Raw genomic sequence first — 26,356 nt, forward strand, 5'->3', positions numbered from 1 at the left:
CACCTGGCCATGGACACATCTGTCCCAAAGGATGGGGGGCCATGGGGGGCCTCCCTGGGGTGAGCCCACCTCCGGCTTCCCCCGCCTCCCCGGATCCACTGGCTAACCATGTCCAGTCACCACGAGCCGGGTCTCCGCCTGGACCTTCCCGAAAACGTTTTGAGCTTCACAGACATACGGGGCCTGGTCTTCAGGGGCCACACCTGAGGGGCAGGAGAGAGGCAGGGCTGACTGCTGGGGGGCACACCGCGGCTCCAGCCCCCGTGGGCTCCGCTCCCCAGCGAGAGGGAGCCCTCGGCACAGCCTGGCCCTGCAGAGGCGGGTGGGAGGGCGGACAGGGCAGAGGAGGGCCGTGGAAGGGTGAGAGGGCCTCGGCTTGCTCATCTGTAGAATGGGAATAGTTTGTCAATGTCTCTGCTTTGTAGTGTGATTGGGAGGGTCAATAAGGTGACGTGAATGCTGTGCCCAGCATCCAGCCGGGCACAGAGCAGAGAGTAGCCTTAGCAGGAGTAGTGATGATGGTTGACGCCTATGACACGTGTCAGGAACTGTGCTACGTGCCTCTTGTGTGTCCCCCAGACAACACCCCCTCCCGGGGACCTGTTATTAACCCAGGTGATAGCATCGTCATCATTATTGTGACCGATTCAGGGTCACTGAGCTTAACATGATCCCGCATCACCCACGGTCAGTGCTGGGGCTCAGGCTCCTGCTCCCGGCCACCTAGACTTGGGGGTCAGGGTGCCCGAGCCTTCCTGCGTCCCTGCCCAGCTCCCCCAGTTTCCATCTCTTACTTTCAAAGAACAGCACTCCTGACCCTGGCTGCCCGGTCCTGCTGCCCTGGCTGGGCCCCAGCGGCCGGCCGTCTCCACGCCGCCAGGTGACCGTAGGGGGCGGGCGGCCTGTGCCCCGACATGCCAGGAGGGTGCTCCTGCCCAGTTCCACGGTGACTTCCCGGGGCAGCTCCATCAGCTGGGGCGCATCTGCAGGGAGGTGACTGGTCATGGTGCTGGACCCGCCTAGCCCCCAGGGGACTGTTCTGGAACGCTGGGAGGGTCCCCCTCTTCGAGCCTGGCCCTCAGGAACTTGGGGTCTGACTCACAACTAGGGCCCAGAGGCCAACCAGAGCTTGACGGGACCCACCCTGGAGAGCTCTCAGGGGTGTGTGGGGTGAGGGGGCCACGTGCTGCTCCTGGCAGTGCCGCCTCCAGGAAGCCCACCTCTGAGGGGCTGCAAGTCACAACCTGGCCGCGGGAGCCTCTGGGACCCCATCACCCACCTGGCCCACAGGCAGCTTCCTCTAGCAGACGTCCTGTGCCCTGGACTTGAGCAACCCTTCCACCGCCCCCGCTGTGTCTGCCACCCCAAAGGGCCGGCTCCGTGGGGAGCGGACAGGCCATCTCCAGCCTCTCTACATGCCTCTGTTCGCGGGACATTTTCACGAGCATGTGAAATGCTTCAGGATCACAACGTGCTGTGTAAATTACACGGCCTTACGCCCCACGGCCCGGGAGGGCGCTGAGGGCAAAGGGGCCGCTTCAACAGTCAGGCCCCGACCGCACGTGGCACGTCGGAGCAAGGCCCCCTCGCCCCTGGGTTATAAAGATTTACACACAGACGGGTCCCGAGTTCCCGCTCCGCACACCTCCAAACCCCAGGCCCTCCCTAAGGTAACCACCACTGTTCATCGGCTCTCTCCGGGCGTTTTCTCTAAGTGTTGTCTTATTTTTACAGTCGGAGAGGAGCGATGAGTTATTTCCCAAAACAGACTCTCACCATCCTGTCGGCCCTTCAACAGGCCCAACCCCAGACAGGTCCAGGCCCTGTCCCCTGCAGCCTCTGGACAGTGGTCTCAGGTCCCTGTCCCCAGACCCACGGCCAGCACCATGGAAAACACTCCGCCTCTTTGTTCTTTCCATCTCTTTCCAGAAATCCCCCCCACCCCCGTCCATCCAAACCATGACGTCAAGCTCCCCTCCCGGCCTCGGGGATTATGGAGGTTCCAGGGAGATGTAAACACAACTTGGAAAATTACAAGGCAGGACACAGCCTTGGCCCCGACCTCAGACACCACCGCGCCTCTCCTTTCTCATCTCAGCAGGCCTGGCAGCTGCGACTCAGGATCGCAGAAATCCTCTGTCCCGGCCTCGCCTCGGCCGGGGCACTGGGCCTGCGGGGCTCTGGGCCTGGGGCACGGCTCTGCCATCCCCCCACCCTGGGCACAGCTCTGCCATCCCTCCACCCTGGGCACAGCTCTGCCATCCCTCCACCCTGGGCACAGCTCTGCCATCCCCCCAACCCCCAAGGCCTGCCTCTCCACTCCACCCAGCCTGCCTGCAGAGCCCAGCTCCAACCTCCCTCCTCCAGACAGGCCTCCCATCTACCTCTCGCTCCCTCCTTGGGCCCCAAACAACCTGGCTCTTCCCTGAGCCTGGGCTATTTCGAGGTGCACACTCTTCTTTCTCCTCTAGGCCTGAATGTCCCCGAGAAGGGACAGACCCTTATAAGAAGGAACAAAGAATACGTGCAAAGGGCGGCATCTCGCGTGCCTACTGCGAGACAGGCGGGTGACGCTGCTTCCAGGCGTGTGATTCATTCACGGTCTCCGCAGACTCAAGAGGTAGTATCCTCACAACCCCCATTTTACAGATGAGGAAACTGAGCCTCAGGGAGATGAAAGAACCACCCCAAGGGCACGACAGGAGGTCGGTGGCAGAGCTGGGATCAGAGCCGAGGTCTGGCTGCTGCTAAGGCCCAGGCTCCCCACCGCCACACCCCCGCACCCTCCGATGCACTCGGGGACAACCTGGCCACTGCCCCAGCCGGAGGGCACCCAGCTCCCGCATCCTCTCTCAGGGTGAGTCCCGAGGCAGCCAGATCCCAGACGCAGACCCTGCCCGGATCCTGTGGCTCACCCTCCTGAAGCCGCCCCCACACTCACCTGGAGCCCCAAACAAGTGGGACCCCAGGACGCTCAGATACCAGAGCTGAATGAAGGCCCGCCGGTTCCCTCATTGCCCAGAGGAGGGGGTGGGGTGGTCCTGAGTCCTGTAGCATATGGGGCGTCGGGGCCGGGCTCCCACCCTGTGTTCTTCCCAGGGCCTCCTACAAGAGGCTCAGCCACCTCGGCTTTCAGTGCCCCTCACTGCCTGGGTGGGCGCTCACCCGTCTACTGCAAGTGTGCGGAGTGTTACCCATGCAAGCCTGCAACCAACACATTATCTCGATAAATCTCTCAAGGACCCTCTGAGCAACCCATTTCACAGATGAGGGAACTGAGGCTCAGAGAGCTAAATAACTTGGCCAAATAAGCAGCAGGACTCGACTGCCAAATGCCAGGTCCAGAGCTGATGCGAAAGCCCCCTGCAGGCTGGTCCACAACCCGGTCACTTGCTGTCCTACAGGAAGAGGCTGCCCTCCTTCAGATCCCAAACGCCACCAGGCAGACAGCTCCCAGTTCAACGGCAGGATGCAGGCATGGCGCCCACCCGTTTTTGGCCAGGGAAGGCTCTGCCAGCCTGGCCAGGAAGGCTGGACCACAGCTGCCACCCAGATGGGCAGGAAATTCAATTTCCCACCACCGCCGCCAGGCCAACCTGCCCAACACACAGGTGCTGGGCCACTGTCCACCCTTCCCCTGACCCAAAAGCCTGAGGCCACCGTGGCCCAGTGCCCCCAGAAGCCCGCCTTTAGGATGCCAGCCGCCTACTCCCTCTGACGTGGGGAGATAGCGCCAGGGCCAATGGCCGGAGCTCGGGTCTTGGGATGACAGTGCCCACACTCGCCTCCAGGATGGCCCCGGTGACCCCCGCCTCTCGGGACTCGCATCCTATGCATCCCTCCCACCCTCTGCGCCAAGGCTGGCGGGTGTGAGCGACAGAATACAGCTGGCAGAGAGATGGCAGGTCACACCCCAGAATGCAGTGCTTCTCAGGGCTCAGCTTCGTTCATATTCTCTCCCCCTCTCTCTATCTCCCCCCATCTCTGTCTCTCTCACCCTCTCACTCCTGGGGAAGCCACATCACAAGAAGCCTTCTGCAGAAGCCCACGTGGGAAGGACCTTGCCTCCCACGAGCAGCCACGTGATGAGCTCAGCGCGGAGCCTCCCGCCCAGGCTGGTCCCCCCGCGACACAGGCCAGCGGGGGACCCTGAGCCGCCACCGCCAGCTCCGCCACTCTCAGAACCCTAACCCCCCCGAACTGAGACACAATAAACCTTATTGATTTAAGCCACAAAGCTTTGGGCAACTGTGACGTAGCGAGAGGTAACGCAGCCGGGACAGGGGGTGAGGGAGGTGGCGGGCATGGGGGGGATTTTGGGGACGGACGGAGACTTCACTTGCGGGGGGTGAGCACACAATACAGTGCATGGGTGACGTGCGATTGTGCACCTGAAACCTGTATAATTTTGCTAGCCAGTGTCACCCCAATAAATCCAATAAAAAGGAAAGGAAAAGAGGTATTGGGTACACGGCTTCCCTCGGCCCTCCCTGTCCCCAAGTGCTCTGGACCCATGACGCAAACTCCGCACCGGCGGGCTACCTGGAGGCGGCCTCTCCTCCCTGCTCAGCCGCAGGGTCTCGGGGGGCCGGGGAGGCGGGGACAGGTGAACACTCACGTCCAACCTCCAGCCGGATTTCCGCAGAGGCGTCGCCCAGCTCGTTGACGGCTCGGCAGGTGTAGACGCCGGCATCCCTCTCCTGAGCCACCGGGATCCGAAGCGTCCCGGAGCTGGCATCCTCGAGGGCCAGAATCATTTCCAGACCGCCTGAGGCAAGGGTGGGAAAGCCTCAGGCACCGGCCCACGGGCTCCTCCTGACCCTGGGCTCCTGCAACTCACAAGGCTGGGGCCTGGGGTCGGTGGGGGAAAGCTCCCCCCAAAAGTCTGGGACAGTTCCAGTTTTGCCTGATGGAAGAGTTCTGGAGATGGACGGTCATACAACAGTGGGAATGTAGCTAACGCCACGGAACTATGCGTGTGAAAACGGTGGAGAGGGTAAATTTTGTGTTATGTGTATTTTACCACAATTTAAAAAATATTTTAAGTCAGTGCCGCGAAGTCCGGTCTCCTGAGCCCTTCTGTTGACCTGGAGTGCGGCCCAGCTTGTCTCCCTACGTGCAATATGCTCATCACCCAAGAACTCCTGGCCTGGCCTCTCTACTGGGTCCCCGCCCTCTGCCCCGGGCCCAGGCTGAGGTTTGGATCAGCTCTGGGAGGGGCCCGGGTCACCCCGAGATGACCACACACACCCCTGCCTGCCGCTCTGAGGCCTCGCCCCAGACTTCCACCCTGAGGCGCCCCCCTCATTTTTCCTCCCCAGCTGCTGAGGCCTGACAGACTCCCCAGTTCGGAACCTCTTTTAAATGTAATTTAATTTTTCATGTGTGGTAAAATAGACATGACACAACTTTTTACCATTTTAAGCATTTTCAGTGTCCAATTCAGCAGCATTAAGCACACTCACACTGCCGTGTAGCCATCGGCATATCCACCCACAAAACTGTCTTTTAAAATATTTTCATTGCTCTTCAGAGAGAGAGGAGGGGAGAGGGAGAGAGAAAAACATCGATGTGAAAGCGAAAGATTGATTGGCTGCCGCCGGCTCACCCCCGACCAGGGATTGAGCCCACAACCCGGGCCTGTGCCCTGACCGGGAATCGAACCCCCAGCCTTCTGGTGCACAGGACGACGCCCACCCACAGAGCCACAGCGGCCAGGGCAAAACGCCTTCATCTTCTCAAACTGAAACTCTGTCCCCATTAAACACTAGTTCCCCACTCCCCTGCCGCCCCGGGGACCACCGTTCCGCTTTCTGTCCCTACGGAGTTGCGTGTTCCAGGCATCTCACGTCAGCCGATTTGTTCTCTTGTGTCTGGCTTATTTCATTCCGCAGAATGTTTTCAAGGACCGTCCGTGTTGTATCAGAATTTCACTCTTTTTTACAACTTAAAAAAATTCATTGTGGCCCAGCCGGAGTGGCTGAGCAGTTGAGCATCGGCCTAGGATCCAGGCAATCGGGGTTCGATTCCCGGTCAGGGCACATGCCCGGGATGCGGCTCATCCCCAGTGGGGGGGTGCGGGAGGCAGCCGATCAATGACTCTCATCATTGATGTTTCTCTCTCTCTCTCCCTCTCCCTTCCTTGCTCTCTGAAATCAATAAAATAAAATATTAAAAAAAAAATTGTGTTAAAAAAACACACAACATAAAACTGACCACGCTCACCATTTTCAAGTGTACACCTCAGTGGCGTTAACGATATTCACAATGTCGTACAACTAGAATTTCATTCCTTTTTAAGGGTAAACAACACTCCGCCGAGAGACCCTCTTTTAAAAAGAGGCTCCAGGGTGGGGCTGGGAGGGCGCTCAGCCAGGACGTGCGGGGACGTGAGCGCTGAATAAGGGGTCCCAAGGCCTCTGCCACCCACCCGCTGGTGACCTCGGACACAATGCGCCAAGTCAGCTCGCACCGCGGCCGGCTCCCTGAGCTCCTGCCCACCCTTCTCAGAGTCACGCTGAGGCTCTGCCAAGATCGCAGAAGGTGCTGCAAAGGGCGGCGGGTGGCCAGCTGGGGGGGGGGGGGGGCGCTCTGGGGGCCTCGGGCTGGCACCTGAGAAGGAGCCCCGTTCCTGCTCCCACAGAGACGGAGGCGGCAGCCCAGCACCCACGTCCCCTGGGGGGGGGGGCGCAGGGCAGCTCCCATCAGTCAAACTTCCCCCGGGAGCCTAGCACAGAGAAAACACTACACCCGTGAACTCAAAGAGCCTCGGACAGCCCCGTTGCCATCCCTCCCCTTGTCAGGCCAGCCCGCCCCTGTGGCCCCCTTGCCGAGGACACCGAGGGCTGCCCCTGTGCCCGGCTCCTCCTACACACTTTAGGTACGTGGTCATCTCATCCTCACACAACCACCCGGGGCTGTGCCCATTCTCCAGAGAGGGAAGCCAGCTCAGAGATGCCAAGTCACTTGCTCAGGGTCACACAGGGCAGCCGGAGTACAAACCTGCTCCCAACTCCTGAGCCACCCTGCCTCGGCTGCGTGGGCTCTGGGGTGGGGGGTGGGGGGTGCTGAAAGGGGCCATTTCCCCCCAGACACCCCATTTGGAGCGCCCCACAATGACCATTCTGGGAAGCTGATCCCCCGGGGCCCTGGCTGGAAAGTTCTGCAGGCCCCTCTCCCCACCGTGTACCTCGGTACCAGATGAGGCGGGGTGGCGGCACCCCGAATGCCTCGCACGCCAGCACGGCCTCCTCGCCCGCAGCGGCGAGCACCACGGCGCTCACGGCCGACACCGACGGCGGCTCTGCGTGGGGAGCAGAGGGGAGACTGGGTACCCGACTCCCTGGAGTGAGACGTGACTCTCCACGCCGGGGTGGGGGGGGGTGACGGTGGGGACAGGGGTGGGGCTCAGCATCAGGACTGTCACCCCAGAAAAATTCAGCCACAGCTGGTTTTTTACCAGCTTCCCACCCAGGACCTCAAGTTAAAGCGTCACTCCTGGACCAACCCCCCCATCGTTCCTCACGGAACCTGCCAAAACCCTACAAGGCCCTAAAATGCCCTGTGCGGGATGCCAGCTGCTCCCCTGCCCCGCTGCCCCCACCCCAGGCCGGCCTCCTGCCAGCCCCTGGAGCACCCAGGACTCACGCGGGCCTCAGGCCGTTACCCCACTGGTCCCTCTGCCTGCGGGGCTGTCCCATTCCCGGCTCCCACGGAGGCCTCGGCTGGTCCTGTGTGACAGCCATGCCCCCTTCCCCACCTGCACGTCACCCGTCAGTCACCCCACCCTGCTCTCTGCACCCTCACCACCCCAAACTGCCTTATCTATCTGTTTGTGCCTCCCCACCAGACAGGGACCATGTGTCCATGGCTGTGTCCCCGCGGCCTGGCACAGAGCAGATGCTCAGGAAGCATCTGTGGGTGGCGGGGAGGGAGGGGGTCCCCCTCCTGAGACGCCTGGGCCCGCGCACCTGTGTGGTACAGGGTGACCGTCTCCTCATCTGTGCCGATCTCGTTAGCAGCTTGGCAGCTGTAATTCCCGGCGTCCTCCGGGGCCACCCCCTGGATGATCAGGGTTCCCTGGCCATCCACACGGATCCTGGAGTCGAGTCCAACAGCAAGGGGCTGGTTAGGTCGGATCACGCACGGGGCGCTCCGGTCACCGTCCATCACGAACCCGTCAACGTCACCAGTGAGCACCATCCCACGCTGCTGGCTCTGCGCCCAGCCCTGCACTCAGCACTTCACATACGTTGTCTTTTTTCATTCACGAGGCTCAGAGAGGTAAGGGGACCTGCCCAAGGTCACAGAGCCTGAAGGGCCGAGGCAGGATCCGAGCACAGGACCTCGGAGCCCCCACTGGGGCGTGGTTACATTTCCAAAGTGGTCGCGCTCCCGAGTCTCACACGATCCCAGGAGAAGGCAGGGCCAGTGCTACTCCCCACTTATCAGTTAGAGGGCCACGGCTGGTCAGATCCCCTGGGAGTGCTGGTCCACCTGTTCCCAGTCCCGGAGCCCCAGGCCTTCGGCCCCTCACCTGCTGTCCCCTTGCAGGCTGTGACCATCACGGCTCCAGGAGATGAGGGGTGCAGGGTACCCAGAGGCCGAGCAGCTAACCCTCACCTCCACGCCCTGGGAGAAGCGCTGGGACCTGGTGTGGATGCTGACCTTCGGGGCCTCTGCATCAAAGAGCAGGCAGGCAGGAGAGAGCCCATCAGAGCAGCCGCCCCCGGACCCCTGCCCCTCCCACGGCCACCAACGGCCAAGACCTAGGAGCAAGGGCCTGAAGAGCCTGAATCTCCGGGAGTGGCCTCCTTGGGGACTGGGGCTGACCAGGCACATCCCCAGGGCACACTGGGACTGACATGTCTCCAAGCTCCCTGGAGTTCCCTCTGGGCTGAGCACCTCGGAGAGGCTTAGGGAGGCATGGGGCAGATGGCCTGGCTGGCTGGCGCTCACCTCCAGTGACCTTGCATGGAAGCCATGGCCTGCTCAAGTACTGGCCCCACACTTCAGTTCCGTCCGGGCCCTCAGAAAGCTCAGGGCACAACAGACTTGTCGGGCTCCAACAGACTCACGGCCCTCATCTCTAAAGGTCCACGCCCCTCCCATACCAGTGGCCTAGACGTGGTCACCTGTTTCAACACCTGGGAGGGGGACCTGTCTAAATCCTGGTAGACCTGAGGCCACATCTAGGTCCTAAAACTCCCAGGCGGGTGCTCTTCCCACCGTCTCCTCCATCCCTATCTGGTCAGGGCTGCCCAGTGCCTGCCTCTGGGCTTTCAGAAGTTTCCAGTACTTCATCCCTGTCGTCCACATAGGGGGTGGGGTGGACAAGGGAGGTGCTCAATGGCACGGGAAACGGTCGGGACACAGTGAAATTGGCTTGGCCTGCAGCAGTAGAAATTTAGGTTGGATAAGAGGGTGAACTTCCCAAGAGTGAGAAGCACTAGACACAGGCTAGGAGGCTCAGACTCCTCTTTTTCTGAAGGCTCAGAAAGCACGGGGAGGGTTGACACGGCCTGCCAGAGGCGACGTCTGGGCACAAGGAGGGATGCACGGGCGCTGGGGGTAAATGCTGGGTAGTGTGCGGGTCCAGGAGCACAGCCACGGCAGGAAGAGCCTCACCTCGCACCAGGAGCCAGACGGATGCCCGCGTGGCCCCATTGGCGTTGCTGGCGATGCACTGGTACCGCCCGCCGTCGCTGGGGACGATGGCGCTGACCTTCAGGGACAGGTCGTCCAGCTGCGTCACCCTGCCCGTCGAAGCCGGCAGGACCCGCCAGTCCCGCACCCACGTGAGGTTGTAGGGGGCCTCTCCCAGGACCCGGCAGGACAGAACGGCAGTCTCCCCTGGGGACACGGTCACATTGGGCGCAGGGACCAGCTGCGGCGGAGGGTCTGCAGGGACATGAGCACAGGAGGCTCTGAGGGGCTGAGGCGGACAGGGCGACAACCCACAGGCCCCCAGTGGTGTCCTGATGACACAGCCTAGCACCATGTCCCTCGGGACACTCTGGCTATCGGGGAGGTTAACCTGCGCCTGCTCACCGTCGGGGACAGTGCCACCCCGGGGCGGGCGCATCTCCCTGTCGCCATCATATACCCGTGGGGGCTGCGTGGTGGTGCGTGCCCTGCACCCAGCAGCCAGCCGCGGTGTCTAACGAAAGCCCGCCACCCTTCACACGCTCTGAGCCAGTATTTGCACCCTTGGAACTAAAACTTGGGTTTGAAAATCACCCTCCGAAGGGAAATAATACTGGGTACAAAGGGGTTCGCTGTGCAAGCAGCAGGGCTATGATAACACACGAGTGTGGAACGAAGCCTCGGCCCCAAGGGAGGGCAAAGAAAGTCTCTATGAAAAAAAAGCCGCAAGAAGTGACAAGATTAGAGACCATCTAGCCAGAGCTGGATCCACAGGCTGCACGTGCCAATGACGGTGACCTCCAGGCAAGGAGAGCCACTAAAACAACGGCATCGTAGAAGCTTCCTAGAATGGACGTGCGGGGCAAATGGGGAAATGTGAGCACGCACAAAGTTCATTAAGGCATCACTACTCATTTTATTAGCTGTGATCACAGAATATTATACAAGAAAATCTACTTTTTAAAAGAGACGGGCCGGCCGGTGTGGCTCAGTGGTTGAGCGTCTACCCATGCACCAAGCGGTCGCCGGTTTGATTCCCGGTCAGGGCACATGCCCCATGCCCAGGTTTTGGGCTCGATCCCCGGTAGGGGACGTGCCGATGGATGTCTCTCTCTCATCGATGTTTCTATCTCTCCCTCTCCCTGCCTCTCTCTAAAAATCAATAAAAAACATATTTAAAAAAATAAAAACAAAGCCCATTTCATTTCGAGATGGTCTGTGGCATTTCCAACCTTCCTGGGCTGGATGGTGACATCCTGGTGAGGACTTGGAGACACAAGGTGTAGGGGCTGCAAGGTGGACGGTGGCCCCTGGAAAGGCCTGGGGATGGCCAGGTCCCAAAGGCCAGGCCAAGAATTCAGGGGTGGGGGTAAGGCCGGGAAGGGGGAGCATGGCCAGAGCCAAGGTTCTCAACCTCTGTCCAGCCGAGACCCAGAGGCCACCTGGGTAAGACAACCCCAAACCGGGGGGCCAGCAGGCAGGTGGCAGCGTAGGCAGCCAGGCTCCGGGCGATGGACGGTCCCCAGCAGCTGGCTGGCACGCTCCCCCACAGATGGAGACACCCTGGAAGGAAATCCTAGAGGGAGAAGCCAGGAGGGGGGTGGGGAGGGGATACTTGGAGGGACAGACCTGTGACGACAACCTGGGCTTCTGCTCGTCCGGTCCCGGCCCTGCTGACCGCTGTGCATTCATATGTGCCCTCCTCGGCCTTGGAGGCCCGCGGGATCTCCCAGCTGCTATTTCCTGACTCCCTGGGAACACGACAGCCAGGGACACGCAATCACATGGACCCCAGTCAGGGTCCCCCAGCCCTCGCCCAGCCCTCTGACCCTTGCCCAGCGGGGAGGCCCCAAGTCCTCTTGAAGGCTTGGCAAGAAGAGGCAGGCAGCCAAGGACATGCAAATTCCACATTACGCTGCGTGACTCTGAGCAAGACCCTGCCGCTCGGAGCCCCGACTCCCATCCATAGAGGGGGGAGTCTCAGAGGGTCTTTCCTGCCCGACTCCCGGGGAGCCAGGCCCTGCAGGGCTTGGGTTTGCCGGGAGCTAAGGAAGGCCCGTGGCTCCTCAGGGACCACCCTCCGCCTTCCCTGGCCACCCTGGGAGGTGCCCAGGCTGGACAGTATGACCGAGCCCAAGGTCCCTCTCCTGCCATCGGCTCCCCCCAGGTCCCGGCAGGGCATCGGAGCCCCAGGAACCCGCGGCTGCGCCACTCACTGCAGGTGCCTCTCTTCGCCGAGCCGGGCCCCGCGCCGCCGCAGCTGCAGCCGGAAGGGGAGCGCGCTGTGCACGGAGCAGGAGACCTGCAGGGGCTGGTGCAGGTAGCCGTGGATCCTGGGGGGCATGCTGACCAGGGGCGCACCTGGAGGCGAGGACCAGCGCCCAGGAGTCGTCCCTGCTGCCCGCAGCCTGCCCTCACTATGCCAGCGACACAGACCCACGGGGGGGGGGGGGGCCGGAGGCCGGGATTCAGTCCCCGGCTCCGCCGTCGGGTGGCTTCACCTCGCCAACCTCAGTCTCCACCTCTATAAATTGGGGCTGGCAGCACCCACCTCACCGGGCTGCCGTGAGGAGCCGGTGAGAGGCGGTGCATGGGGGGCACTTGGCTCAGCAAGCTCCGTCAACAAGGGCTCTGGCTGTGGTGGGGTTTGAGACCAGATTAGCCACGATGGGCCAGCCTGTGCCACCATCCTCTCAAGTGTATCAGACGGAGAAGCCGGCCCTGAAACCTGATGAAATGCTGCCCAAACTGGGCTCTCCAGGGTGGGGCGGGGGTGGGGCTGTGCAGCTAACTGCTCGTCCGCCTAGAGGGTCGGTTCTACCCCAAGATGCTGGAGGGGAGCCTTTTTTATTTAAAAATAAGCATAGCTGGAGCATGGCTGGGAATGCAAAATTCACAAGCATTGTTGAGATAAAATAAGCGACGTCAGTGAAATCTCACAGCTTGTGATGAGTCCCTTGGGGCCCCCAGCAGACACTACTGGCCCCCTCGCCTGACCCTGGTCTTGGGGGTGACACATTCCCTCCTGGGCTGTTGGCGCAACTTCAATGGGAAAGTCTGAGAGCCGCCCCCAGGGTCAGCGGCCTGCATCCACGCCTCGCTGGGCGATCGCGGGCGAGCACTCAGCCCGTGTTGCGCTCTCCCATCCCCACCAGAGATGCCGCGAGGGCTGGACAAACTGCCAGACCTCCTCTGAGCACAGGGCCAGGGTGGGAGGGTGGCGGGTGACATCATGCTCCAGGCTCCCTGCCATGCCCCAGGGGAGAGGGATGTGGGATCACTCAGCCACGTCCTCGGCTGTGTGCAAAGCAGCCGCCCCCCCGGGCCCCCCTCACTGGAAGCCTCTGCAAGGCTCAGGCTCTCTCTTCCATGAGCTGAAAGGGCCCCGCGGCCCCAGGCCCAGCCCTTACCACCTCCATGTCTCCAAACCCAGAGCCTCCTGCTCTCAGCCAAACTGCAGGCCTCCCGAACCTGGAAGGCAGAGCAGGCGGCACAGCACACCCCTCCCCGCCCCACGGACACACTTTAATCTAGAGCTGAGATGGAGACCAAAAGCCAGAGCTCAACCCCGAATTCCTGGATTGATCTCGAAGAACAGGAGAGAGAGAAACAGAGGCTGTTCCTCTCCTGCTGAAAATTCTTCTCAAAGCTGTAAAGGCTGCCCGGCCATTGTGGCTCAGTGGTTGAGCGTCATGAACCATGAGATCTCGGTTTGATTCCCGGTCAGGGCACACGCCTGGTTTGTGGGCTCCGTCCCCAGTAGGGGGGGGCGGTGCAGGAGGCAGCCGGTCAATGTTTCTCTCTCTGTTTCTCTCTCTCAGCGGTGTTTCTTTCTCTCTCTCTTCCTCTCTCTGAAATTAATAAAAACATATTTAAAAAAATTAAAAAGCTGTAAAGGTCAGGAGAGGGGGTGGCCAGGGACCACTGCGGGGGAGTGGAGGCCAGGGGCTTGGAAAGAAGGGTCCTCAATTCCTCCACCTCACCATGGGCACCTCGCTCCCCGCCCCCAGGCCCTATGGAAACGGACAGAGGAGTCTGCCCCTTGCTGATCCCCAGCAAAGATGCTGGAATATGACATCCACCTCTGTGAGCTCCTCCCGGGACACCACATGGAAAGGGGGCAGTGGACAGGAGGAGGGGTTGGAGCCCAACAGGAAAGCCCATCGCCAGTGAGCTCAGACGCCCCTGCTAGGACCAGAGGCAGAGCTGGAAAGCCAGACACTCCACCATGCCCTCTGGAAGTTTCCAGACTGGACGTGAGTCCTCAGGGACACATAGAAAACCAGCAAAAAGCCAACACATGTGGGAACCAACACGACAGGACCAAAGATGGGACCACAGATGACCTGTGTCTACAGGCATTACAGTAACGGCAGCGGCCACTGTGGAGGACCCTGGCCTACAAGTCCCACGTCCTGGGTACAGGCTCTGAGCGCCCCCAGGAGCTGTCTCATTATGTGCATTAGTTTATGGAACCCTCAAAGCAACCCTGTGAGGTGGGTGGCCTCAGTTTCTTCATCTATAAAATGGGGACAGAGCTCAGAAATGTTATAAGCATTCAATGAACTAATGCCTGGCAAGTGCTTGGCCCAGGACTGTCCCATGGGAAGTACTCAAAATGGTAGCTAGTTTAGTATTAGCATGATTATGATAGTGATAGCGATTATGATAAGGAAAGATCACATACATTCCCACTACACCGCCCACTGCTGTGCCTGCAGTGTCAGCACTATGACTGACACAAAATGAATGTTGAGTGGACAGGTGGGTGAATATTTGGATAGATAAATGGCTGCCTGGCTGGTTGGATGGGTGGATGAGTGAGGGGGGTGGGGACAGATAGGTGGATAGGTGGATGGATGGATGGATGGATGGATGGATGGATGGATGGATATTGAGGTGGATGGATGAGTAGGTGGGGGGTGGGAAGGTAGATGGATGGGTAGATAAAGGGATAGATGCATGGGTGGATGGATATTTGGATGGATGGATGAGTGGGTGGATGAATGTTGTGATGGATGAACTGGAGGGTAGATGTTTTAGATGGATAAATGGGAATGGATAGATGGATGGATGGATGATGGATGAATGAATGGATGGATGGGTGGATGCATGGATGGATGCATGGATGGATGGATGGATAAATGAATGGATGCGTGGATGGATGGATGACGGATGAATGAATGGATGGATGGATGGATGCATGGGTGGATGCATGGATGGATGGATGGATAAATGAATGGATGCGTGGATGGGTGGAGGGTGGGAAGATGGATGGATGGGTAGATAAATGGATGGATACACAGGTAGATGGATATTTGGATGGATGGATGAGTGGGTGGATGAATGTTGCGATGGATGAGTGGGGATGGATGGACAGATGCACATATGGATAAGTAGATGAATGCATAGCTGGATGGATGGATGACTCTGTACTAAATCTTTGAACTGAGGGCTACATCTCAAGCATCTCAGCACTCAGCATAATACCTTGCAGAGCTGGCTGCCCACAGAAGTTTAATGAACACACCCGCCCTATTCTAGTCCAGTCCAGTCCAGTCCAATCCAATCCAATCCAATCCAATCCAATCCAATCCAATCCAATCCAATCTAATCTAAACAAGGTAGGCTTCCAGGAAGAAATGGGTCGGGCAAGTGAGATAGAACCCTGGGGGTGGTAAGAGCCAATCACTCACCTGGGGCCACCCCACTGTAGGCAACTCCGGAGACACGAAGGAGGGGGTTCCCCTCATGGTCCTTGCCCTTCACCTTGAGGTAGAAGCGCTCCTGGGGGGCATGGAAGGGTGGCCCACCCCACAGCTGATGGGTGGATCCATTGGAGAGCAGCTGTGTGGGCAACGTGAGGAGGGGCCGCCCTGAGCTGTGCGCGAGCTCCACCGAGTCCACCTGGCCCGGGGCCTGCAGGCCCGTGGAGTTGATCACCAGGGAGATGGGCACCCCTGCAGAGGGAAGGGCGGGAGGAGGCGCTGGCGTCTGGGCCGGGCGCCGTGATCCTCCCCAGGAAGGGCCCTAGGTCCCCAGGTCCCCTTCGGTCAGGGGCCAGCCTGCTTGGCCCCCCTTCACCCACCCCAGCCCCCTCACCTCCCCTTCCCCGTGACAGTTCATGCTGGGGTGGGACAAGGAGAGAGGGGGCCTTGCTACTGTCCGTGGTCCTGAAACGCCACTGTCCACCCGACCAACTTTCCCACGCTGCATCGCCTTCAGGAACACTTACACTCCCGCGGAGTAAAACCGGGAAGAGGCGCTTCTCTCCCCCCGCCCCTCCGCGAACCCCGTGGGTGCGGGCCCTCCTCAGGCAGGCTCCGGGGGCGGCCAGGTGACAACAGGCCCGGCCGGGGACATCTAACTCGGACTCCTGCCCCTGCTCCGCAGGCCCGGCGTTTCCTTGGCTTTCTTTTCGATCTTGGAAAGGTGCTTTCACTCTATCCCATAGATCACGGGACTGGACGTGGGCTTCAGGGTTTCCGCAGCTAGTCTGGGGACTTCTGTCTGGCCTCTTCCTTTGCAGGCAGTTACTAGCTTTTTTCTCTCCCACATCATAACCCAGGGACAAGTGGGCTTGGTTGGTGCGGTCCATAAAATGCCTTAAATTTTTGAGGAAACATGGGACCACCCAGAAAAAGCAGATAAAAACCCGGGAGTCCAGGTTCCTTTGAAAAGTCAACCGTGTCCGCGCTGGGCAACAATGATGGGTGCCGTCCACACGCAGCAGCGCCCCCCGGGGGCCAGGCGCCCACTGCCCAGGGAGCCGCAGCCTCCCCACTGCCTGGGGCTCCTGGCACCGGGGCCGAGTACCAACCACTATATCATTTGCAACTGCCCTGATCTTTCTCTTTTATAAAAACATCTTGGACCCACATCTCTTTCAAAAGCAGAAACCCAAGAGGGTCGGTCCCATGTGACCCCCATTCCCTGTTACACTGGGGACTGTCCCTGGGGACTGCTCAGTTTTCAGGCCCCACTCTAGCAGTCCATTAAGGAGTTCTCACCCAGCCGGTGTGGCCCAGTGGTTGAGCACTGACCCATGAACCAGGAGGTCATCGTTCCAGTTCGATACCAGGTCAGGGCACGTGCCCGGGATGTGGGCTCGATCCCCAGCAGGGGGCGGCGCAGGAGGCAGCCAACTGATGTTCATTCTTTCCCATCAATGTTTCTCTCTCTCTCTTCCTCTCCCTTCCTCTCTCTCTAAAATCAATAAAAACATTTTTTAAAAATATGCCTCTTCTCTCCTGGCTTCAGGATAGAAACTGAGTTTCCCTGCCTCCCCCCTTTTGTTATTGGCAAAAGCAAACACAAAATGAGTGAGCAGGCCCCTTTCCCTTTGAAGATGGTCCTGCAGGTCCAGCAGGGAAACCCACAAGGGCTGACAAGAACAAGCACTAGGGGAGACACAGACTCGGCAAAGGCCCTGAGGGGCTGGCACACACCCAAAGGTCACCATTCAGTGGTCCAGAAGCTGCCTGACCTGGTCTAGGTCCTTTCCCATCTCTCTTCTGACCTGATCTCAGCAAAATCCTCCAAATGGCCCCATGACAAGGGACCATATTTTCCAAGCTATAAGTCAGGACCCCCGACCTGGCCAGCAGATGGCATTTTCTGGCATCGGGCTCTGGAACCTGAGCCAGAAGCCCCAGCCTGCGCCGGGGCCAGCCTCCTCCAAATGGAGCGGTGACAGGGCACGTGGGTAACCTCCGATCCGAAAACCAACCCTGTGCCTCCAACTCCGCATCCCCTGAGGCTACCAACCCTGCCAGCCTCCAGGGCATCGGCACGTCCATCAGGACACGTGCTGCTTGGAGGAAGACACTATTCTGTTCAGGAAAGCTAGCAACCCATTTGCACCTGTCAGTTTATTGGACCTGCCTGCTCCTCACTGGAAAACCGGAGTGAGGCTTGACAAAGACAAAGGGGAAGGTAGTAATGGGGCACCATAAGTCCTGAAGGCCTTTGGGGGCAGGGAGTTTGTTCTAAAGGTAAACGGTCACTGTGTCACCTGGGCTGGGGCGTGGCCCTGGGGCTCAGCTCCCTGGGGTATGGGAATCGGGCCTGGACAGGGCCCAGCCCACAGTCGCACACTCACCACCGGCCCCCAGCGCCCCACCATCTCCCACAGGCGAGGCCCCCCCCACCCCCCCCCAGGAGGCAGCTCCAGGAGCACGTGCCTTGCAGCGGCCACTCGATGGTGTGGTTGAGGTCCAGGGACGGCTGGGTGGAGAAGCCGGCTTGGAAGTTGATGTCGCTGATGCCCGTGATCCTCACCGAATGGCGGCCGCTGCTGTAGACCTAGCACAAGCCCAGGCCCGTGTCACTGAGGTGCTCGACCCCAGCACCCCAGCTCCAGGGCTGCCAACCCGACCAGGCCCAGTGTCAGCAGACACGTGGGCGAACCTGCTCCCATCTTCTCCTACCTTTGCAGACATGTGGACAAACCCGCTCCCTCGGGGCCCAGCACCACAATCCCCAAATCAAGTGAAAGAAACGATAGCACTGCCCTGAGTGGGCTCTCGAGGCTGCCCTGCCTCTCTGGCTCCACCCCAACACCCGCAGGACCTGTCTGTCTGTCTCCCTGCATGTCTGGCCCCACTTTGCCTTCCCCAAGGCAATTAGAAATCTTAGCTCGAGGATGCTCAGGGAACCTAGGATGCTCGAGGACGCTGCCACCCCACCCACAGCACGCAGAGCAGGGCCTGGGACCCAGCAGATGCGCCAACACCGGTGCCAACCGGGGAGGTCACACCCTTCTGAGGCAGCAGCCCACCCCACCCAGGATACTGTCGGGGACCCACCTTGCTGATTAGGGCAGGCCCCACTGCCACTGCCAGACCTGTTCCTTGAAGCCACCCCCCACACACAAGGTCACCCTCCCTTCTTTTGTGTCTTCTTCCCTGGACAGGGTTCTAAACCATGAGCCGGCTTGGTCACCCACCTCAGGGCCCTCAAGCCACTTCTCCAGGTCCTTCATAAAGGCTCCCCAACTAACCCAAACCACTCCACTTCCTCCTATGGGTGCAAAGCAGGATACTCCTCCTCTGTTCTGGACCCTCTACTTCTATTGATATGCCCACATCACCACCCATGCTCCAGCCCTCAGCCTCCCAGGACCCCAGGCTCCCCAGGCCCGGCAGGAGCCGCTCAGCTCTGTGTATCTGGGCTCCCCACAGCCCGCAGACCCAGTTCCCTACCTTGATAGACCACAGTCCAGGATGCTCAGGCTTAAAGGCCACGACCTTGGCCGAGTCAGGGATGTTGAGAAGCACGTTGAGGCCCTCGTCCTTCTGCAGGATCCTCCCTGCCGAAGCCCCAGTGACTGCTCAGTCCCCAACACTTTCCAGGGGTGATGGAGGCCCCACCCTGTCCCCAGGAACCCATGGCTCTCCAAATGCCAGCCTTGGGCCTCCCAGGGAAACTGACCAGAGGCCTTTGGCAGTGCTCGGGCCTCCACCTCAGTCTGCAATCCACCATCACACCTCCCAGGTATGGAGTGTACACCTGGCCTCTAGACTGGGGTGTGTGGAGCCAGGTGGCCAGGTCCAAATCCCACAGACCCCGGGGGACCCTGACAAGCCACTCCACCTCCCAGAACCCCAGCTTCCCCTCTGTTCTCCATGCCACTAATCCTTGCCCTGGCTGACCTACCAGACCACTGAGGGACCCACTGGAAGAGCATGGGGAAGACTGGGAGCCTCCCACCCCAGGACTGTCCTATCTTAATTCCCTCTCCTCGCTGGCTTCTAGCAGCCTCCATGCTTCCTCGCCCACCATGGGGACCCTCTCTGCCCTCCGCCTGGCATCGCCCCACCCTCCTTGCTCCCGGAGCCTCCTGTCCAAACCCCCTGCCACCCTTGGTCTCTCTCTTGGTCCCATCCTGACTCCCAGCTCAGTCTCGGGCCACAGAGGAGGCCAGCCCCGGGTCACATACCCAGCGGGTCTCGCACTTCGATCTCGGGCCCCGGGCCGCTCAGGGAGATGGTGACCTCCTTTAGGCTGGGATCGAAGGGGATCTTCCACATGCGCTCGCCCTTTTCCTCGTGGTCCGTGGACAGCAGGTGCACCTTCGAGGCCTGGATCGCCGACTCCACCCACTTCAGCACCTGGGAGGCAGGAGTGAGAAGCTGAGGCCGGATGTTACCCTGATGTCCTGCCTGTGTCTGGCCCACCCAGGGCGGGTCCCTAACAGGCTGCCAACTGTGTGCAGAATCTGGTTTCCCCATGGTTTCGGGCACGTACAGGCTTTCCAGGTCACCTGGAGGCCACCCCACGCCCCCCTAAGCCCCATCAGGCCCAATTCACACGTCATTACCCGCCCCCCCCCCCCCCCCCGGCCTGTGGGCTCAGAGCTATGACACTGGAACTGAGGCATCCAGAGGACTCAGCTCAGAGGGAAGGAGCGAGCAGTGCCCTTCTGCTGGGAAGACTCCCCTCCATCTTCACCTGGCCTACTTCTATGGCACTCACCACTTCCTCCAGGAAGCCCTCCTGCTGCCTCCTACACACAGATGAACCCTGGAATCTTGCCCCAGACCAATGTAGTTCACCATCACCTCCCAAGGGGCCTCAGACCACACCCACACCAGGGGGGCCATGCTCTCTCTAAGCAGGACCCAGAGGACCTGCTACAAAGACAGTCTCCTCTTAAACAGATTTTTTTATATGTTTTCATTGATTTCAGACAGAGGGAGGGAGAGGGAGAGAGAGATAGATAGAAACATCAATGATGAGAGAGTCATTGATCGGCTGCCTCCTGCACGCTCCCCACTGGGGATCGAGCCCGCAACCCGGGCATGTGCCCTGACCGGAAATTGAACCGTGACCTCCTGGATTCTAGGTCGATGCTCAACCGCTGAGCCACACCAGCCGGACAAGACCATCTCCTCTTGATTCTTTCTATAATATTGAGAAACTATAAATCCTTGGTTTCTACAATTTCCTATTCATTCTAAAATCCTACACGGTTTGGACAGGTCCCATTGAAAATCAGGTGACAGACAAGGACTCTCTCTGGAATATCAGACCACTTAGTACACATTCCGAAAATGATTTTAGGGGGTTCCCTACCTCCCTCAAAGACGGTTCCCACATGTGCAAGGGTCCCATATTAACAGCCCTGGGTCCGGTCTGAGATGGCATCTCATTGAGCACAAGATTATTTTGTTTCTCCAAACCCCTACCATGTCCTTCAGGACCCTTTGTTCTACGGTTCACCGTCCAACCTGCCCCAAGGTCACTGTGCCCTTGACTCCCCCCACGCTTGCTGGGCTGGACCCCATGGCTCCCAGGCAGCCCCACCACACGTGTTCCCTTTGCAGTAGAAATTTCTGCACCCGCCCGGCCGGTTGAGCGTCGACCTAGGATCCAGGTTATTGGGGTTCAATTCCCGGTCAGGGCACATGCCCGGGTTGCGGGCTCGATCCCCAGTCAGGGGCGTGCAGGAGGTGGCCAATCAGTGACACTCTCATCATTGATGTTTCTCTCTCCCTCTCTCTTCCTCTCCTTTCTTCTCTCTGAAATCAATAAAGATGTATTTAAAAAAATAAAAATTTCTGCACCCCCTTCAGTAACCAACTCCTGGTTGCTCTACACCCTCTGAGCAGAAGATGCTTCTCCAAGCAGGTTTGCTCCCCTAGGTTACGCTCTGTGCAGCAATGTGCACCCCAATCATTCATGCTTATTAGGTTCAGGCCTGTCTCCCCCTGAGGCTGGGAGCCCCGTGAAGGCACAGGCCCTGCTGTGCCCGAGCTCGGGGCTGGCGTCCAGAGCGGCTGCTGGGGAAGCGTGTGGTCACTGAGTGTGGCCAAGCGGGGCACACACACCTGGACAGGGCCCTCAGGTTCACGCCCGGTTCACCGTGTAGACGCCGACGGCTCCCTCAACCCCTCCAGCCCACCCCCAGCTCACGCCTCCTCCTTTCAACAGCCAAGTCCCCCAGGGCCCGGCAAGAAAACCAGGAAAGGGGGAGGAGGGGCTCCTCCGGCCCGAACCTCTCTTTCCCGGCCAAGCTGCTTCAAGAAGCGTCCCCGGCAAACCCGAAAACGGAAACAAAAATGAAACACGATCCCGAATGGATGACAAATTGGCACCACAAGCACAGAGAGAATAAAATCACTTCGAGTGCACTGGAAGCCGGGGGCCGGGCTGTGCCGCTCGGCGGGGGGCGCGGGGAGCTGCGGGGGGCCGTCGGTCCGTGGTCTCGCCTGCAGCACTGGCGGGACTGTGACGGAAGCCGCTTTACGCATCTTGTAGGATCAAGCGAAGGATGGTACTGTTTTCTGAACCAAGATTCTCTCTCCCAGCCAAGTGTGGAAGCGAGCCGAGCCACAGGCATTTTATGGGGCTCTAAACCCACTCCAGTGAGCCTGGATCCCAATTCCATTCCCCACGGGGCCTCCTTGGAGAAGCGGCTGCTGCCAAGCCTGGCGCAGGCGGCTCACAAGGAAAGCCTGGGACAACCGGAAATCCCATAAGGCAGGACATTCTCGAAGACAAACGGGGACCTATCCAAAGGACACGGGAGTCAGCCTGCAGGAGCCCCCATTAGCTAAATTTGGAACAATCTGAGCCCAAAACAGAATAACTGTAATCAACTAAAAGGCTGAATTATGTAAGCCACGTGCCCGCAGTAATACTGCAAAAGACATGCAAAATTCAGAACAATGACACCTCACTTGTCACCAATGAAGGCGACGTCTTAATTAAAGAGAAAGAACTGCCCGGCCGGTGTGGCTCAGTGGTTGCGTGTCTGCCCATGCACCAGGAGGTCACCGGTTCGACTCCCGGTCGGGGCACGTGCCCGGGGTGCGGGCTCGATCCCCAGCAGGGGGCCTGCAGGGGGCAGCCGATCGATGTTTCTCTCTCTCATCAATGTTTCTATCTCGCTCGCTCTCTCCCTTCCTCTCTCTCAATAAAAACATTTTCTCAAAAAATACAATAAAAAGAGGAACCAAGTGTGATCCCTGCCCTTTCAATGGGAACTGGGCTTCAGAGAAACCGAATCCTTTCTGCTGCTGAGCGAAAGCCCTTGTCCATGGAAGAAAGCCCACGAGTAAATGTGGAAGGAATGATGCAATTAGGAAACCATCGTGTTGCAGCCCCTAATGAATAAGCGTTCCGGGCAGGCGTCCTCCGTGATGCTAAGGCCGTGGGACGAAAGGTTGGTGGGGAACCGGGTGTCCGCAGGGAGCCCCGGCATCCCCCCGCCGACCACCTGAGGCACACGGGGGAAAGCGTGGCCACCCAGGGCCGGGAGCTGGCTGTCACCACCACAGCCCGGTCCTCAAACTTGTCACCAGTATCAGCAGGACAATCAGGCGTGGTTTGACAGACAATACACACAGCACCAACTATGAAACAGTCCTGCCAAAAACGTCGGCCTCCATCTAGTCGGTCGTTTAGAGCTAACTCCCAGTTCAGGGGGAAGCGAGGAGCAAGTTAGCACCATAAGGAAACAATCAGAGAGATCCGGAACGGGGGACGCTGTAAAATCAAGGCCCCTTCAACAAGTCAGGGGCACGTCACGGAGGGTAGACGGCTCCAGATGTCCGAGGACTCCACAGACATAACCAGCAGACGCCCGATTAAATCCTGAGGGGACAAAACCGGCTGTAACGACATTCCCGGGACGACCGGGAAAGTCTGAATGTGGCCCCGGCTGGTGTGTCTCAGTGGCTAGAGCATCGGCCTACGTACCAAAGGGTCTCGGGTTCGATTCCTGGTCAAGAGCACGTACGCGGGTTGTGGGTTCAATCCCCGGCCCTGTCGGGGCTCATTTGAGAAGCAACCAATCAATGACTCTCTCACATCGATGTTTCTCCCCCCCCCACTCTCTCTAAAATTCAATGGAAAAAATATCCTCAGATGAAGGTTAAAATAAAAAATTGGACTGTGGACTCAACATCAGATGGTACTAGCAAAGTACTCTTAATTAGATGATATTGTAGACCACTTTTTATGCTGAATTAATTATGGATAAGGTGTCCTGATTCAGCAAAAAGTATAGAGAGAGATGAAGCAGGTGGAGCTAAAATGTTAAATACCAGATCTAGCTGATACATACATTCTCTTTACTTTTCTATATCTTTGATATTTTTTATAGTAATTTTTTTAAAAGATTTTTTAATTGATTTTTAGAGAGAGAGGAAGGGAGAGGGAGAGAGAGAGAGAAAGAAACATGGATCGGCTGCCCCCTCCCAGGGATCAAGCCCGAAACCCGGGCATGTGCCCTGACCGGAAATCAAACCGCGACCTTCTGGTTCATAGGTCGACGCTCAACTCCTGACCCACACCAGCCAGGCCTGTGTGCCTCGATTTTATAGCTAGATTTTAGTTATCACAGGATAAGAATCCTATGTTCTAAAAACCCATCTGTTTTCGTGCTTGGACGGACTTCATTCTTTTGTTTGGCCTGGCTTTCCCCAGTGATGTTTCTCTTGAAAAGGTCCCACCTGTCTTCACCAAGACTCATCCATGCGGGGGTGGCCTGGGGGAGGCGGCAGCCAAGGCTCCCAGCTGGACAGAAGCTGGCGAAGTAATCGAGGCACCTCCCCCAACTGCAAAGCGTGACCACTCTCTTCCTGGGGGCCAGGCCTTGTCCGGGCTCAGGGGGAAATCATAACCGAGCAAGGCTGCCAGGAGGTGGTGGCACTACCAGTTGACAATTACCCAGACAGGTCACACCACTACTGTGTTGCAACTGTCATTATAAGCTCATTCTAGGATGTTCTGATGGAGGGAAGAGGCCCCAGGATTGAGGCTACTGAACCACGGGGAGGGCTGAAACGGGACAGAACGCCAGTGACCTCACCAGGCGGCAGCCTGCCCAGCGGGCCTGCCCGTCAGCACATCACCACTCAGGAGCTGGGGGGTGGGCTGACCCTCTTGCCCACAGTGAGGCCAGGCACCCTGCCAGCCAGGGCTGGGGGGGGGGGGGCAAAGCCTTCTGGCCCCTGCGATGCCCCCAGGGCTCAGAGTGGAATCAGGGAGCCTTCTGAGAAGAAAGCCTTCATCAAGCAAGCTCAGTGTTTATTTGGTGAGAGCGATGGCTTCCAGATGTTAGTGGGACAGGGGGCCTGGGAGCCAGCAGTCTATCGGGCTCGTCTCTCTGTCACTGACGGGGAAGGAATGAAAGAATCTGGGCCTGCCACCCCGGCCAGATGGCTGCTGCTGAGCCCTACAAGGCTGCTAGATCATCCCCCGAGGCTTCTCCCAGGACACTTGACAGCCAAGGCAGCTGAGGAGGCAGAGGGGGGAAGCCAGGGCCCGAATGGGCCTTGGAGCCGCAGATCAGGAAACTGAGGGCCCCATCCCGGGCCCTGTAGCATCAGGGAGCTCGTGGGCATTGATGGAGAGAGAGCTCTAGCCCCTGCCACCTGGGCGCCCCAGGACCCTCTCCCAGACTCTGCCTTCCTGAGCACCTTGTCCAGAGAGAGTTTTTATTTTCAGGGGGCTTCCCTGGAGCTGGGGGGGTGTATTCTAGGCTCTAAAGCACAGGGGTGGGAGCCACAGCCATCGCCCCCCTCACCAGGGCTCCCGGTGCAGGGCCTGGAGCCGAGGAGGAGGGCTCCCCACGCAAGGTTTCCCTGCACCCTCACCTCTTCTGGGCAGGGTCCAGCATGAACTGTTCTCCGGGGCCTGTGCCGCCTCATGGGCAGGCCCCCCTCGCCCCCTTACTGTCCTAGAAGGCCACTCACCTTTCCCCCAGCAGCCGATGCAGAGTCTGGGCCATGTACCATGTTGTACCTGCTGCTGCCAGTCAAGGGAAGGACCCGAGGCCCTGGGACGGGACTTCCCAGGCCCCGGAAGGCTGCAGGTGGTTGGGGATTGCCCAGAAATCCTGACTCGGTCTACCAGGGCGGGTGACGGTCTATTGAGCAGGAGGAAGACTGGGGGACAGCTGTGCTGGGGCAAATGTCTTCTTGAACCTGGCTAAGTCCTAGCCAAAACTGCACACCTTGGGGCCAGGCCCCAGGGGCGGTACTGCGGGCCTCCCCTACCTGCTGAGGGATGGCAAAGGCTCCAAATTACCCCTACCAGGGGGAGGGGATCTTCTCTAAAGGCAATCTCCGGTACCAGGAGGCCAACTCCAATACTGGAAAAAGCACAGTGCTCACAAGCACTGGAACCTAAGCCAGATGGAGTGTCCCTCGGTGCCCAATACCTAAGCTGCACTGGCACGTAGCAGATGCTCAATAAACGAGGGCAGGTGAGAGCCCGGAATGTGTCACTCCTGCTGCACTAGATCAGCTTTGGAAGGTAGGCCTGACTGCACACACACGGTCTGGGACTCCTGCAGCTTCTGAGGACGCCTCCCCCTGGCTGAAGCATCCTTGGCTGGGGCGAAGGCACCATCCCCTCGCCTGGAGGGATGACCACAGCCCTGGCTGCCCAGGCCGCTTTCCCAGGCTTGCTGAACGTCTGGGAACATCTGGACAGGGCCAGGTCCAAGGCATTAAGCTAACAAACGGCAGAGCTGTGTGTCCAGGATGGAGAGGGATCCAGGCCCTACCCGGAGGCGGCTAATCATGGCCCTCAGAGGTCCCACCGAGCACTGCCCAGCTAGAAACCTGGCACCGATGGCCACGAGCAGGTGGATTTGCCCCAGCGTCCCTGCCTCAAGGGAGAGAACAGGGGGTCCCAGCCCCACCCACAGGCACGCTGTCCTCCACCCACCCACCGGTGGCCCTGACACCCGATTTGC

At 59.3% G+C, this 26,356-nt stretch overlaps 1 protein-coding gene across 2 annotated transcripts in view; it reads right to left on the reverse strand.

Moving 5' to 3' along the window:
- HMCN2 (hemicentin 2) overlaps window positions 1-26,356 on the reverse strand; it is a 128,693-nt gene that overhangs the window by 86,853 nt on the left and 15,484 nt on the right. For both annotated transcript variants that reach the window (XM_087823255.1, XM_087823256.1), the window contains exons 5-17: window positions 19,586-19,757; window positions 18,849-18,955; window positions 17,829-17,949; window positions 15,342-15,605; window positions 11,862-12,006; window positions 11,275-11,396; window positions 9,628-9,900; window positions 8,537-8,678; window positions 7,971-8,098; window positions 7,190-7,303; window positions 4,619-4,768; window positions 795-983; window positions 108-203 (exon numbers count right to left, since the gene is read on the reverse strand). In XM_087823255.1, coding sequence (XP_087679381.1) covers window positions 108-203; window positions 795-983; window positions 4,619-4,768; window positions 7,190-7,303; window positions 7,971-8,098; window positions 8,537-8,678; window positions 9,628-9,900; window positions 11,275-11,396; window positions 11,862-12,006; window positions 15,342-15,605; window positions 17,829-17,949; window positions 18,849-18,955; window positions 19,586-19,757 — 2,023 coding nt within the window. The remainder of the gene's footprint in view (window positions 1-107; window positions 204-794; window positions 984-4,618; window positions 4,769-7,189; window positions 7,304-7,970; window positions 8,099-8,536; window positions 8,679-9,627; window positions 9,901-11,274; window positions 11,397-11,861; window positions 12,007-15,341; window positions 15,606-17,828; window positions 17,950-18,848; window positions 18,956-19,585; window positions 19,758-26,356) is intronic.

Source organism: Miniopterus natalensis, chromosome 12, assembly GCF_054644295.1.
Source record: "Miniopterus natalensis isolate mMinNat1 chromosome 12, mMinNat1.hap1, whole genome shotgun sequence".
Taxonomy (NCBI): domain Eukaryota; kingdom Metazoa; phylum Chordata; class Mammalia; order Chiroptera; family Miniopteridae; genus Miniopterus; species Miniopterus natalensis.